This window comes from Haematobia irritans, chromosome 1 (assembly GCF_050003625.1).
Source record: "Haematobia irritans isolate KBUSLIRL chromosome 1, ASM5000362v1, whole genome shotgun sequence".
NCBI lineage: Eukaryota > Metazoa > Arthropoda > Insecta > Diptera > Muscidae > Haematobia > Haematobia irritans.
The window spans coordinates 213,118,759-213,135,089 of record NC_134397.1 but is presented as its reverse complement, the minus strand read 5'-3'; the positions used below and the strand labels follow the sequence as shown (position 1 = coordinate 213,135,089).

General features: G+C 32.0%; 3 protein-coding genes across 7 annotated transcripts in view; all 3 read right to left on the bottom strand.

Moving 5' to 3' along the window:
• The window catches only part of LOC142222556 (corticotropin-releasing factor-binding protein), a 184,420-nt gene extending 180,673 nt beyond the window's left edge, over positions 1 to 3,747 (bottom strand). Inside the window, exons 1-2 of one of the 5 annotated variants that reach the window (XM_075292755.1) lie at positions 3,699 to 3,747; positions 2,418 to 2,792 (exon numbers count right to left, since the gene is read on the bottom strand). In XM_075292755.1, coding sequence (XP_075148870.1) covers positions 2,418 to 2,471 — 54 coding nt within the window. In that variant the 5' untranslated portion in view covers positions 2,472 to 2,792; positions 3,699 to 3,747. Of the gene's footprint in view, positions 1 to 2,417; positions 3,333 to 3,409 lie in introns of all 5 variants that reach the window. The other 4 variants (XM_075292753.1, XM_075292754.1, XM_075292756.1 and 1 more) reach the window with 4 other exon arrangements.
• Positions 1 to 16,331, bottom strand: part of aralar1 (calcium-binding mitochondrial carrier protein aralar1) — a 510,884-nt gene that overhangs the window by 352,740 nt on the left and 141,813 nt on the right. The window lies entirely within an intron of this gene.
• On the bottom strand, positions 4,013 to 15,280 carry Osi23 (DUF1676 domain-containing protein Osi23). Its single transcript, XM_075305839.1, has 5 exons — positions 15,131 to 15,280; positions 8,788 to 8,969; positions 8,589 to 8,710; positions 4,405 to 4,619; positions 4,013 to 4,310 (listed from the first exon to the last, which is right to left on the bottom strand). The coding sequence occupies exons 1-5, from the start codon at positions 15,278 to 15,280 to the stop codon at positions 4,149 to 4,151; spliced, it is 831 nt and encodes a 276-aa protein (XP_075161954.1). The 3' UTR covers positions 4,013 to 4,148.

Below are 16,331 nucleotides of genomic sequence, written 5' to 3'. Positions count from 1 at the left end.
TTTCATTACTTTTTTGGCGACGCTTTTTTTGCTGGGCACTTGTACAATACTTCATGCTTCATTTGCGTGTAATTTGTTCCACTTTTTTAGTTCGGTTAACTAACTAACACATAAAATTATTATTATTATTATTATTATTTTAACTAACACAAAATAATTTGCATAATACTCGTAACTAAAGTAGAATTAATTTGGCGTTATACTCTGTTTCTGTATATCGAACACGTTTCTGTATTTGTAAATTTTTTATTGCTTGGTATATCGGTAGAATTCTTGACGCTTTGGTAGATTTTGCAAAATATTCTTCTCAAACTAAATGGTACTTTAATTTACTATAGAAATAAAATTTTGCTAAAAATTTCTACAGAAATCGAATTTAAATAAATTATACAATATAAAATTTTGAGAACAATTTCTAACGAAATAATACTATGAGAAAATTTTCTATAGAAATAAAATTTTGAGAAAATTTTCTATAGAAATAAAATTTTGAGAAAATTTTCTATAGAAATAAAATTTTGACAAAATTTTCTATAGAAATAAAATTTTGACAAAATTTTCTATAGAAATAAAATTTTAAGAAAATATTCTACAGACATAAAATGTTGAGAAATTTTTCTGTAGAAGTAACATTTTGTGAAAATTTTCGATAGAAATAAAATTTTTGGAAAAATTTCCTATAGAAATAAAATTTTGAGAAGAATTTCAACAAAAATAAAATTTTACAAAATTTCCTATAGAAATAACATTTTTGGGAAAATGTTCTATAGAAGTAAAATTTTGTGAATATTTTCGATAGAAATAAAATTTTTAGGAAACATTTCTATAGAAATAAAATGTTGAGAAATATTTCTATAGAAATAAAATGTTCAGAAAATTTTCTATACAAATAAAATTTTGGGAACATTTTCTATAGAAATAACATTTTGAGTAAATATTCTATAGAAATAGTATTTTTAGAAAATTATCTATAAAAATAAAATTTTGAAAAAATTTTCTATAGAAATAAAATTTTTGAGAAATATTTCTATAGAAATAAAATTTTGAGAAAATTTTCTATAAAAATAAAATGTTGGGAACATTTTCTATAGAAATAACATTTTGAGTAAATTTCCTATAGGAATAAAATTTTGAGAAAATTTTCTATAGAAATAAAATTTTCTATAGAAAAAAAATTTGCAAAAATTTTCTGTAGAAGTAAAATTTTGTGAAAATTTTCGATAGAAATAAAATTTTTGGGAAAATTTTCTATAGAAATAAAATTTTGAGAAATATTTCAACAAAAACAAAATTTCCCATAGAAATAACATTTTGGGAAAATGTTCTATAGAAGTAAAATGTTGTGAATATTTTCGATAGAAATAAAATTTTTGGGAAAAATTTCTATAGAAATAAAATGTTGAGAAATATTTCTATAGAAATAAAATTTTGAGAAAATTTTCTATACAAATAAAATTTTGAGTAAATTTTCTATAGAAATGGTATGTTTAGAAAATTATCTATAAAAATAAAGTTTTGAAAAAATTTTCTATAGAAATAAAATTTTGTGAAAATTTTCGTTAGAAATAAAATTTTTGAGAAATATTTCTATAGAAATAAAAATTTGAGAAATGTTCTATAGAAATAAAATGTTGAAAAGAAAAATTCTATAAAAATAGTATATTGAGTACATTTTCCATAGAAATAAAATTTTGAGAACATTTCAGATGGAAATAAAATTTTGAGAAAATTTTCTATAGAAATAAAATGTAGACAAAATTTGTTATATAAATAAAATTTTGATAAAAATTTTCTACAAAAATAAAATTTTAACAAAATTTCCCATAGAAATAACATTTTGGAAAATGTTCTATACAAATAATATTTTGAAAACATTTTTTCAATTATTTTATTTTCATTCTTTCAATTAGAAATATTTTCCAAAGTCGAATATTTGAAAGTCGACTTTGTAAGATTTTGAAAAAAAGGCGAAAAAGAACTTCTCCACATTTTGAAATTTCGACTTATTAATTTTCGCTAGTTATAAATATTTCATTAAATATATCTTTCCAATTTTTGACTTTTACCGAAGTCCAATAGTTGAAAGTCGATTTGTTCAGATTTTGAAAAAACCCGAAAAGTACACTGTTCCAAATTTTGAAAAGACGAAATTTTTAATGCTCGTTATTAATACATATATCACACATTAAATTTGAATTACTGTATATGCCACATAATTCATGTCCGTGTATAATCACAGCTTCCTTAAGGTCTTTATAATCTTTTTCCTTCTAGGCTCCTTTTGAATACATCACACGCCGGTTTACATTTTATTTTAGCAGATGTTTTGTGTTTGAACATCAATGTCAATGTTTGCAAATGTTTTATTGTTCTATTCTATTATGTTTATTCTCATAAATATTCAAATAGGGACTTACCGTAACACTTAGCACTATAATTGACAATGAGAAGAATACAACGGCTGCCTTCATTTTGAATTTTTCTCCTTACACGCTGTGTAGCTGACAATGATTGAGATGGTGACGCTAAGAAAGGATTGCGATGTCCTTATTTATGGTATAGACGGCAATATTTGTTGAAAATTTTTGGCCACCTAACACTTGTTAGGAGTCACACAAGAGAAAAAGGCATAAAATGTCGCCAACACAACTAAATTTTTTTTTTAATAAAATAAAAGCTGGCTTTCCACTTTCTTTAATAATGTGGCTTAATTTAATCCTCGTAATTGTTGGCAATTGTCTCGCTTAAATTTCTCTATATCATGATTTGTCCACTTAGCACTTGCACTACTACTACCCTCAAAATATACAAATTAAATTAATTTATTTAATAAAAGATTCACCAAGAATGAGAACGAGCGGATTCTAGCTGATGATGATGATAATGACGACGATGTTGGCTTGATGTTGTGTCCTTTCAGTTGGCCACCACACAAATCTTTTTCTAGTCCAATAAATGTCACTTTAGTATATGGCAATTTTGGTTTCTTTTATATGAGACTTGAAATTGAATAAATTAATGGCAAAGATTGTTTTGTTTCTTTTGGTTTATTCGTCCCCTGTGATTTCAAAGATGGGAGAGAGAGTAACTTGTTTTCTTCTATCACTTAAAATTCACAATGACTTTGTTAAGAATCTTTAATTTTGTTTTTTTTTTTTTTATTCTGTGGTCTTATATTGGTGGCAATCAAAAAAGGATGCAAAATAAATACTATGATACTTTCTTCCCAAAAAAAAAAATAAATCAAAAACTTTTTTCCTTTGTTGGAGTTGCTTTAATAAGATTCTGATGTCCTTTTGATGATATTGCCAAAACACATTTTTGTCAAATTCCTAAAAGATGTCAAAAAAGGAAAATGATTTTATCACGTTTTAAGCCTCAATAAGTTCAAAAGTTCTTGGGCACTCACACTTAATAAGATCAACCACAAATTGCAAGTAATATTAACTTTATTGTTTTTTTTTTTCTTTTTTAACACCTAGAACACTCTTCAATCCTTTTTCGAAAAATCACCACAAAAAAATAAAATTTAATTCAATTTAATCCACAATGAATCAACACTTTTCAAGTCTTTTGTTTTTAAATCCAATAAAATCACCAAAACAAATTTTTAAGATTTTTTTTAATTTTTTCAAAATTTTCCTTTTCCAACGGAAATTTGAAATTAGCTAAAATTCAATTCACTGAGCTGCTGCTACCTTTGATGTGGTATCAAAGATAAATGACCGTTAACTTGAACAACAGTCGTTCGAATGTTGAAGAAATCCTGTAGCAAAGTCCTTTTATACACATGAGCCACAGGAAAAGCTCATGTAACTACCAAAAAAACACACACACACCAAAGTAACACCCAAACTCAATTCATACTCATAAAGGGCCGTCGCACATGTAGGCAAAATTTATGAATGAATGAGAAACACTTGTTGCCTTTTTTTTAATAGTGAGATATAGCCAAACACCCACTTACCACCCTCACCCACCCACCCATGAATATGAAAACAACAACAATATATCGGGTTTATGTCTAGGCTATATTAACTATATTCTCTTATCTTCTACAAGAACCTCAGAGAAAGCTTTAATTTCCCTCTCACTTAACACCATAGAATAGGGATGACATATCAGGAAAAAATTAATTCCCTTCATCATCATTTAACACTTAATCCCATTTCATGGATACGTGGATTTACCATCGATGATGCTGATGCTTGTACATTTCTGGGATGATGTACATCTCCACGATCGTAAAGGCCACCATAATGCTCACCGGGTACATGATAGAGTCCATAGTGGAGGCCACTGTTGGCAACCTAAAATGTGTAAGAAATGTTAGAAACTTCATTGTTGGTTATGTAGTTTTGTTTTTAGAAATGTCTCCCTTCTAAAGTTTTTGCGCTAACTTACTCGTTTCAAGCCATTGATGGATGCCAATAATAGAGCCATTTTGGCCAATAGCAATGCTTTGCCACTCACTATGGAGAGCAATTGAAAGCCCATGGGTACAATAACAGCTCCAAATGCTGTAACACCAAACATCATGGTTAGCATCATATTGTAACGATGGCGACGATGACGTGCTGTACCCACAGGATCTGAAGAATTTGTATTTCCTGCATTGTCTGAAAGGAAAAATATTTTTGGATATTAGCGAAAGAAAAAAAGGCAAAGATTTTATTTTTTAAGTTTGGTGGCCATTTTATAAAACTGACCAATATAGTGTTTGTATATAAATTTTAATTGAATTTGGGAATGTTGATAACTGGCCTATATGCAATTGTAATGACGTATGAAGGAAGAATACAAAGTTCCGCTTCGTGATTTTTGGACATTTTGGCAAATGCGTTATTTCGGTTGGCAACCAAAATACCTTTCCGCCATCTATTAGATTCTGCTTCTTTGAGATCCCCTTGATCATTCCAATATATATTCATTCTTTCCCGGTGTTTCAGCGTTCTGCTTTCCCGGAGATCTTATCTTCTTTCCCATATGATTGTGAAGAGTTTCAAGTTTCGCCTTCGGATCAAATTGCACAGTCACCTTTTCATCATTTGATTCATTCTTTTCATCTTTCGACGCTGTGCCCTAGATAATCTCTTTGTTCTAGTGGTCAGTCTTGTGATGTCATCGCTGACCTCATCGACCTTGGTAATATTGATGCCTTCATTTACATCCGAGTCGGAATCACTTGGATGTAAATGAAGACCGTCCGAATGGAGGGCAGAAAGGACCCCCTGAGCCGCTTCGTCATATCTTTCGCCAATGGCTACATTGTAACGACATAAGAAGGAAGAATACAAAGGTCCGCTTCCTTATTTTTGGACATTTTACCAAATGCGTTATTTTGGTTGGGCAGCGGCCTTTGGCTATGTTGGCGTATATCTTTCAATATCTTTCTCTTCTGCAGAGAAGGTTTGGTTATAATTGGCTTTCTCTTCTACGCAGTTGACTGGGACTGGGACTGGGATGTCCTCACCTTAATCGTATTCGGACCAACCTTTCCGCCCTCTATTAGATTCTGCTTTTTTAAGATTCCCTTGGCCATTCCAATATATATTCATTCTTTCCCGGTGTTTCAGTGTTCTGCTCTCCCGGAGATCTTATCTTCTTTCCCATAAGATTGCGAAGAGTTTCAAGTTTCGCCTTTGGATCAAATTGCACAGTCACCTTTTCATCATTTGGTTCAATCTTTTCATCTTTCGACGCTGTGCCCTAGATAATCTCTTTGTTCTAGTGGTCAGTCTTGTGATGTCATCGCTGACCTCATCGACCCTGGTAATAATGATGCCTTCATTTACATCCGAGTCGGAATCACTTGGATGTAAATGAAGACCGTCCGAATGGAGGGCAGAAAGGACCCCCTGAGCCGCTTCGTCATATCTTTCGCCAATGGCTACATTGTAACGACGTAAGAAGGAAGAATACAAAGGTCCGCTTCTTGATTTTCTTGACATTTTGCCAAATGCGTTATTTTGGTTGGGCAGCGGCTCTTGGCTATGTTGGCGTAGGTCTTTCAGTATCTGTCTCTTCTGCAAAAAAGGTTTGGGTATAATTGGCTTTCTCTTCTAGGCAGTTGACTGGGATGCCCTCGCCTTAACCGTATTCGGGCCAACCTTTCCGCCCTCTATTAGATTCTGCTTGTTTGAAATTCCCTTGGTCATTCCAATATATATTCATTCTTTCCCGGTGTTTCAGTGTTCTGCTCTCCCGGAGATCTTATCCTCTTTCCCATATGACTGCGAAGAGTTTCAAGTTTCGCCTTCGGATCAAATTGCGCAGTCACCTTTTCATCATTTGGTTCATTCTTTCATTCTTTGTTCTAGTGATCAGTCTTGTGATGCCATCGCTGACCTCATCGACCTTGGTGAAATTAATGCCTTCATTTACATCCGAGTCGGAATCATTTGGATGTAAATGAAGACCGTCCGAAAGGAGGGCGGAAAGGACCTCCCCTGAGCCTCTTCCTCTCGCCAATGGCTACATAGCTAATTTTTCTTGTAAATAGCATTATCTTTGACTACAGGCGCCAAGTTGTCCACTCCCATAGAAGCTGTGCTTGTAACTCTTTTGTCCACCAAACCTGTATGAGGACTATGTCGCCTATGATTGTCTGATCTCGACGGAACATCTTGCGCAGTCGCCTTTTCGTTCATCATCTGGTTCATCTTCTCGCCGCTCTGACCCAGATAATCTCTTCGTTCTGGTGGTCAGTCTGGTGACGTCATCGCCGACCCCATCGACCTTGGTTATATTGACGCCTTCATTTACATACGAATCGGAATCAGATTTGCTACCTCCTTTCTGAGGGTGGAAAGGACCTAACCTCCCATGAGGAAGCATGACGCTCGCCAATGGCTATATAGCTAGTCCTTCTTGTAACATTATCTTCGACTACAGATAACAAGTTGTCCACATGTATAGAAGCTGTGCTCTTTTTCTCAACTACAAGTTCCATGGCGCCCACACATCTATGAGGTGTGCGTTAGCCTGCTCTCTACATAGCACGTGCGTCGTCGCCTATTCGTTCATCATCTGGTTCATCCTTTTCATCTTTCGTCGCTCTGCCCCATATAATCTCTTCGTGCTGGTGGTTAGTCTTGTTATGGCATCGGAGATCCCATCGACATTGGTGATGTTAATACCTCCATTTACATCCACTTTTTTAAGGGCGGAAAGGACCTAACCTCACTGAGTCTCATCATCTACCTCATGCCTCTCGCCAATGGCTATATACAGTTAGTCCTTCTTGTAGTATTATCTTCGACTACAGGTGCCAAGTTGTCCCACATCTCCATGAGGTCTGCAATAGCCTGACGTCGACGGAACATCTTGCGCTACCGCCTTTTCATTCATCTTCTGGATCATCCTTTTCATCTTTCGTCGCTCTGTCCCAGATAATCTCTTCGTTGTGGTAGTTAGTCTTGTGACCTCAATTTTGACCTTCTCGACCTTTCAATTAAATCCAAGTCGGAATCGGATTCTCTACCTCCCATTGGAGGGTTGAAAGAAACTAACCTCTTATGAGCGTCTTCATCTTCCTCATGTCGCTAGTTAGTGGAAGATGTAGCATTATCGTCGGCTACAGGTGTTAAGTTGTCCTGACCTATATATGCTGTGCTAGTACCTCGAGATCAGGCAATCGTAGACCTCATCGCCTGTATGAGGTTTACGATTGCCTGATCTCTACGCTTCATGACTCGTAGATCGATCACGTACATGATAGTATGAATAATTTATATTTGGCTTTGAACCGAAAAGTGAAGGCCACATTTTATCGAAATCCACTACACAATGGTAGAAAACATGCTCGTGTGTTGCACATATCGCGAGAACGGAGGCAACGCAAGTTGAGTAATGAGCTTGGGCTGAAGACTTTGAAATTCCACAAAGTACAAGAGCATACGGGTGGACAAAAAGAGAAAAGAGCCAAGGAGTTGCTTTAACTGCACGAAAGAGAGGCATTTACCGAATTTGGTTTTCTCCCATGGGAAGCTAGTCTAAATTGGCCATTCAAAAATGATCGGAATATCGTGCCAAAAAAGTCCTTCGATTGACCACCAGAATTAAAGCGCCGCCGATGGTAATGGTATTGACCGCTGTAACGGTCAATGGTCAAAATAAACGCCGAATATTGTCGAGGAATTGTCCTAAAAGCATTATTGAAGCCCTGGGCAGTAGACCATGGATATTCCAACAGGGCACAGCAGCATCGCACTACGTGCGTATATGGCTTAAAAAGGAAAACACTCGCTTTATTTCTACCGCACAATGGTTACCAAAATCACCAGATCTCAATGCTTGCGAACATTTTGCGCCCTGAGCATTTTGGAGAGCACGACTGAAACTAAAAAATGCCAAGACGGCGCTTTGCCGGGAATACGCTAAAATATCGCAGAGCCAATTTCGTGCAGCGTCGCCAGTTTAAAGTCAAATGTATTCAATTCCAACAAATCTAAGTTGATTTCAGATGTTTCATTATCTTCCTCAAATGTGTAACACCAATTGAGTAGAAATCTTTCATACTTACTTCAAAAAAAGTACCGTAACTAGATTCCCCTCTTACTTGCCTTTAAATCCTGTCATTTCTAAACATGCATCCGTTAATTGTTTTAAATTTATTTCTAGCCTATGGGTCCATAGTAATCGGGTGAAACTTAGCGCCAAACGGTCAAACCATGTTAAGTGCTGCAGATCCTTACGTTTCCACAAATCACTGTTGGTAATATAAAATAAATAATATATTCCTATTTATTTATAAAACCTAACTTTATTTATTGTATAAATACTCACTTTTCATATATCTCATTTCCCATAGAAGAATGATTATTATGGACTGCATCTTGAGTTCGGATAAATCGTACACCATTCCATACGGGTACTATATCGCGTGAGATGACATCATCAAGTAGATATAAACTTGTGATTTTTAAACATTGCCATGATGTTTTTGCAACTGTGGCATTAGCAGATGACTAAAAGAAAATTTTGGAAAATAATAGAAAGTTTTAAATACAAGAAAATTACAATAATAATAAAAAGTAAAAAATTAATTAATATAATACAATTTTTTCATTAACATAATGATTATTATCGAAATATGTCGTCCACTAATCACTTAAAATACTTCTTCTTGGTAAATTAATCAGCTGTATAGCAGAAATTTAAAAGCGCCCACAATAAACTCGCCATATCCTTTCTTATGTATTTTAAAACACGCTATCATTTAGGTCAAAAAATAAAAGTGTGCCCAACAGCTGTTTTTATTCAGCAATCATCTGCACCGTAGAGTAGCTATAGTGCAAAATGGGTTACACTTTTGGTCTTGCAATGGGTTACAATCGAACGTGCACATTTTGTGTAGGCTGTACTGGATTTTCCAATCGAACCAAAAATTTCGATTAATGGTGGTAAGGTGTAAAATATGCAACACATTTTTCACCAATCGAAATTAATTTCCGAGCAAAAAATATGGTTGCAACAAACATGTTACATGTTCATCATCCAAGAATATCATTTTGCTCTTGAAAGAGGTTTGAGATGATCATATTCCCTCTAGAGGAGTACGTTTTTATACCCTCCACCATAGGATGGGGGGTATATTAACTTTGTCATTCCGTTTGTAATACATTGAAATATTGTTCTAAGACCCCACATAGTGTATATATATTATGGCTCGTGGTGAAATACGTGGAGTCGATCTAGCGACGTCCGTCCGTCTGTTGAAATTATGCTAACTTCCGATCGAAACAAACTATCGACTTGAAACTTGGCACAAGTAGTTGTTATCGATGTAGGTCGGATGGTATTGCCAATGGGCCATAACGGTCCACTTTTACGCATAGCCCCCATATAAACGGACCCACAGATTTGGCTTTCTGACCCTCTTAGAGAAACACATTTTATCTGGTCCGGTTGAAATTTGGTGAGTGGTGTTAGTAGATGGCCCTGACATTCACGTAAAAATTGGTCCATTCGGCCGGTCCGAATCTTAAATACCCACCACCATGAATCAAATATAATAATTTACTTTGAAAACCCTATATAGAATTTCAGGGGGTTTGATGACAGATATTCTCCCAAGTTCAACCAGTACGCTTCCCGAAGATAAATTTAAAGATCCTACCTATTTTGACTAGACCAGATTCTGGATTTATAAGAACCAATTTTGTTTGAGTTTTAGAGAAAACATAAACATATCGTATAATTGATGAAAGAAAGGCTTGATTTAAAATCTTAAATTTGTACCACCATTATTTAAATAATTACGAGGAGTAAAATCTGCAACTTTTACTTTCAGTTTCATTCAATTTTTATGATCACTGCGCCTGCTATACCCTCAAAAAGTGAAATCGGTCAATATCGATGCCTTACCAAATGGACCGGTAAAAATAAATGCGATACATATATTTGAGGGTCTAAGATACATTTTCGGGCAAATCGGGAAAACAAGAAGCCCAATGAGGTAAATCGGGAAATCGGGACTATACCAAAACATGGCCCGATACACCCCATTTGCGACACACCTATTTGTGGTCCCAAAATACCTCTATTTTTCAATTTCAGGCAAATGGGATAGTAACTACAGTTTCTAGACGCCCAAGAAGTAAAATCGGGAGATCGGCCTATATGGATAGCCCCCATATAGGCCGATCTCCCGATTTTACTTCTTGGGCGTCGAACTACGGTTTTTATAAGCCCAAGACTCCAACTCGGAACTGTGCCAGGACGATAGCGCCATTACGAGGGCAATTCGGAAACTTCTTAGCCTAGCACAAAAAGCCTGGTAGATGGAAGTTTGGAAAAAGCGCAGAGATGGTAGTTTGGAAACTTCCATCTCTGTTATGAACACATGTTAAATTTTGTTTCGATCTGGCAACTCCTTCATATAGAAAAAGGTGTTCAAAGAAGACGCATCCGCAATTATTTTACAATTTTATATTCCCATATGTATGAATTTGGATCTGAATCGAAATCTATGTACTTAAAATTTAAATCTAACGTTATGGGACATAACACACTTTTAACGAAAAATAAAAATGCAAGGAAAGTCTAAAGTCAGGCGGGCCGATTATAATATACTCTGCACAACTTTGTATTTAGATCTACATTTGGATAAAATCTCAAATCAGACTTCTACAAAACACTGGCAATATTTGGGAATTATTTATAATTGTTTAGACAATTTCGCAAAAATGCATTTATGATTCATTCATTGAAAAAATTGAAAATTTGAGTCATTTCTACACGGATGAAAAAGCCTGTTTTTCATATGTTTGGCTATAAACATTATATGTTTGGAACACACATTTTTAAACACAATATTTTTGAGTGCAAGCATATAATGTTCATAACATGTTTGGGACATATATGTTAATATGTTAGAACATATTATGTTTGGGACATAAAATGTTTGTAAATATAATATGCTTGGATGCAAACATATATTAATTTAGAAATAGCCTATAAACATATATGTGTTTAGTAGCTTGGAGCGCTATTTAACAGGGAGCGATATTGAATTAAGTTGGTGGTTGTTGCTTGTTATTACAAAATTAACATTTTATTTTTCCTTGGGCAATTGATCAGCTACTTCTTTGATCCTTACAAACTGTGTGGTCCGCTGTTCGAATCCCCGTCCGGCAAAAGGTAAAATTAAAATAAAAAAATCATACAATTGAATAATTTCTTCTACAATGTTTGTATTACAGAAAAAGGTGCTAAGAACTAAAAATGTCGTGCAAGTGAGAAAGATGTGGGGGAATATACAATTGGGCAGAAACTAAATTTTGAGCATTCAGGTCGAAAACATATGTTGTTAGCACCTATATTACCTGTTTATTTTCATAATTCATTATGATTGTAAATATATAAATAAATAAATAAAATTTTGAGCACAATATTGTTTGGTAGAATTTTTTTAAGCATATAATATTTTTGGGTGCAAAATGCTTCCAAACATATTATATGTTCACAAAATAACATATTGTTTTTTGGAAGACAACATTATTGAATTTGGATGCAAAAATACAAAATGTTTGGAACTTAGACTACCCAAACATATATTGTTTAGACCAATATGCTTTCAAACATATTATATATTGGAAGAGATCAAACATATAAATGTTTGGGCAATACCCAAAAATGTATATGCTTGAAGCAAAATATGTTTGGGAGTATATGTTACAGAAGAGATTTTTTATGAGGGTGTACACGTTTTCGACTTAGCAGCAATTTTTCCAAAATTGTATGCTCACTGAATACAATTTTGGAAAAAAAATTGTCTAGTAAATAAAACAAAATGTTTACTAAATTTTCCATAGAAATAAAATTTTGGCAAAATTTTCTATAGAAATCAAATTTTGACCAAATATGTAGAAATAAAATTTTGAATAAAATTTTTATAGAAATAAAATTTGGCACAATTTTTTATAGAAATAAAAGTTTGAAAAAATTATCAATAGAAATACAATTACAAAAAATGTGTAGCAAACAAAATGTTGCAAAATTTTCTATAGAAATAAAATTTTGCAAAATATTCTATAGAAATAAAATGTTGCAAAATATTCTATAGAAACAAAATTTTGACTAAATTTTATGTAGACAAAAATATTTCTATAGTAATAAAATTTTGAATACATTTTTTTTTGGAATTTTGAAAAAAATTTTGTCTAGTAAATAAAACAAAATTTTTACTAAATTTTCTATAGAAATAAAATTTTGGCAAAATTTTCTATAGAAATCAAATTTTGACCAAATGTATAGAAATAAAATTTTGAATAAAATTTTTATAGAAATAAAATTTGGCAAAATTTTTTATAGAAATAAAAGTTTGAAAAAATTATCAATAGAAGTACAATTAAAAAAAAAAAATTGTGTAGCAAACAAAATTTTGCAAAATTTCCTATAGAAATAAAATTTTGCAATATATTCTATAGAAATAAAATTTTGCAAAATATTCTATAGAAACAAAATTTTTACTAAATTTTATGTTTATAGTAATAAAATTTTGAATACATTTTTTATAGCAGTGAATATCAGTGAGCATCAGTAAGAAAAAAAAATTGAGAAAATTTGCTACAGAAATAAAATTTGACAATTTTTTCTTATAGAAATAAAATTTTGAAAAAATTATCAATAAAAATACAATTTGGAAAAATTTTTGTGTAGTAAATAAAATTCTGCAAAATATTCTACAGAAACAAAATCTTGACTAAATTTTCTATAGAAATAAAATTTTGACAAAATTTTCTATAGAAATAAAATTTTGACAAAATTTTCTAATAAAAAAATCTATTACTATAAAATTTTGCCAAAATTTTCTATAGAAATAAAATTTTGACTTAAATTTTTATTAAAATAAAATTATCAATAGAAATAAAATTTTGAAAAAAAATTTGTGTAACAAACAAAATTTTGCAAAATTTTCTATAGAAATAAAATATTGCAAAATATTCTATAGAAAAAAAATTTTGACTCAATTTTCTATAGAAATAAAATTTTGACTAAATTTTATATAGAAAAAATATATTTCTATAGTAATAAAATTTTGAATAATTTTTTTATAAAAATATAATTTTGATAAAATTTGCTATAGAAATAAAATTTTGATAAAATTTGCTATAGAAATAAAATTTTGACAAAATTTTCTATAAAAAAACAACTTTGAAAAAATTTTCTGTCAATATTCCACATATGTATATGGCCTTAAAATAAAATTAAAATAAAAATAATATCGATTGTTCGAAATATTTCAAATAAATTGATATGGGCTTTAAAATGGATCGATCCAGCCCGTCTGCTAGTCTAACATTCTAGGAAATATAAAAAGATAGCCGTAATTGGAAGTTGATTTTAATTTACAATCATGCTGTACATTGATCGAATGAATAACGCAATGGAAACTAATTTGCGTAAAACCTTGCTTAGTTACAAAAATGTGAAGTGTTTTAAAAAATTTGGTTTAGCCGGAGTCGTAGTCGAGCAAAATTTTTACGACTCCGACTCCAGCAAAATCTTCAGACTCCGACTCCGGCTCCATAGCCCTGGTTTTAACAATGGCTAAAATCAACAGATGAAAGTACGAGTTGCTTGACCAGCCACCTTATTCTCCTGATTTAGCTCCCAGTGACTTTTACTTCCTGAAGATGAAATTACAGCTGTAAACCACTATTTTGAAGACCTTGAGGAAAATTATTTTAATCAAGGGATAGAATTGCTAGAAAAGCGTTGGACTAAGTGAATTAAAGTTTCAGGAGATTATATTGAAAAATAAAAATATTTTTGAAAAACTAACTATTCTCTTTCATTGATAGGCTAAGAAGTTTCCGAACCGCCCTCGTATTGAAGGCTGTAGCGTGTTACAACAGACAGATAGACGGACATGCTTATATCGTCTTAGAATTTCTCTTGCAAACGGAATGACAAACTTATTATACCCCCGTCACCATTCTACACTGAAAAAAATATTGACCTAATATGGAAGATTATGCAACTTAAATTTTAGGACTCGAAATTTACGTAATGCTAAGGGCAAAATTCTTTAAAATAATGACATTTTAATTAAAAGAAAGTTTATAATCCTTGCTTCAAAAATTGTTTTCAATAAATTTAGGACACAAATCTTGAAATTTTGCGTCCCTTTGTTGAAGTTGTAAATCTTTGAAGAAAGTCAAATGTTCCTTAAAATAAAGAAAAATATTTAAAGTTTTTTTTTTTAGCATTAAGAAAATAGTATTTACTTTGAAGTACTTGGCATAATTTGGATTTTGAAACGGGAATTTGTTTATTAATATATCGCAAACAGAGAATGAAAATTCGATGAATGAGATCTGTATCCAATTTTAATGTTATCGAGCCTAGATTTAAAGCCAGGGAGGTCCATAAAAATGTCTTTATTTTAAAGAAGCTGGATCTTTGGCTCGGAATCAATACCAAAATCCTTAAAGGAAGGTCAACATCTTTGGATCCAAGTAAACTTTTTTTTTGAGTGTATGGTGGTGGGTATACAAATAAAATTTTATTAAAAACTTTATTGAATTTTGACAAATTACATTAATATATTCCACTTTTGAGTGATGTCCAAATTTACACACATATCACTTATGCAATTACAAAGGTAACTGAAGATTCATACATTTTCACAATCTTTAATGAGATGACGTAAAATCATTAACTGTTGTAATCCGCTTAAATGGATATTTCTGGAGGTGGTCCTATTGTTATCGGTGGCATTAAATTGAGGCAGCGATTTAGTGTCCGAAACAAACGCGAACATAATGAGCATTATAAAGACACAATAATAAAAACCATTTAACATTTTTATTAAACACATAATGTCCTTTTTTATAATTCCAATACTTCGATATAGTCTCTATAAATATTTCTATTATTAATATAAAAAATCCATTAAATTTTCTATAGGCACTATTTACGGTCACATTCGTTTTCAATAATCCGAATCAACTGAAAGTCTTTTTGCAAGAGCATTCCGTTTTTATACTCCAGTTTTCAGCGCTCGAATCATTTCTGCATAGAAATCAATGTGACCATAATTAGTGGGTGGTTCGATACTAGTAGAAAATAAATGCATTTCAAGCTTGGGTCTATCTGTACCCAGTTCTTCGTTCTACATGACTGCTATTGTCCAATGGTCTATTCCTATGTTAGCAAATAAAGTTTTGGAAACCCTGATACAAAATTTTGTCTTGAAAAATTATCGATAATAATAAAAATTATAAGTGCAGTGGGTTAATGTCATAAGCATTTCATTTGAGTCGTTTATAATTTAAAACAAAGTCGACGAAAGAAAAAGTGCATTGTCTTAAGGCCATGGTTGGAAAATGTTTGCCCATTGAACTGGAAATTGCCACCACCGATAATTATAAAACTCCATGTATTATTTGTTCGAAGGTATAAAATCATTTATATAATTTAAAATTTTAATATGTTAGTTAAAGAAAAATGCATTGTTTAAAAATTGTATTTGTATTTCGATAAAAGAAAGTTTTTCAAAGTATTTAACCATAATGAAATTGTTTAAGTCAACTGCTATAACAAACTTGATAATCGTCAATTTATACTTCCATTAATTCGGTTAACACATTCAAACATAACATATATGATAGTGGTGAATCCACGCCTCATCAACAGTTACACCCTCAAAAAAAAAATGCTTCTTTAACATATGTTCCAAACATATTTTGCTGGAAGCACATAAAGGGTGACACGGTCAAAATTTGGTCAAGGGAAAACGCGTGTAAATCGGTGAAATCGTTTATTTAAAAAATCAAATTAAATTTCTTTTTCAAGTTCAATTAGTATAAAATTCAGGAAAA

Coding starts and splice junctions, on each gene's coding strand:
- Osi23 (XM_075305839.1), bottom strand. CDS start 15,280: ATGCTCATTATGTTCGCGTTTGTTTCGGACACTAAATCGCTGCCTCAA. Junction 8,711..8,787: donor GGAAATGAGATATATGAAAA/GTGAGTATTTAT, acceptor TATTACCAACAG/TGATTTGTGGAAACGTAAGG. Junction 4,620..8,588: donor AAAACAATTAACGGATGCAT/GTTTAGAAATGA, acceptor TTTTCCTTTCAG/ACAATGCAGGAAATACAAAT.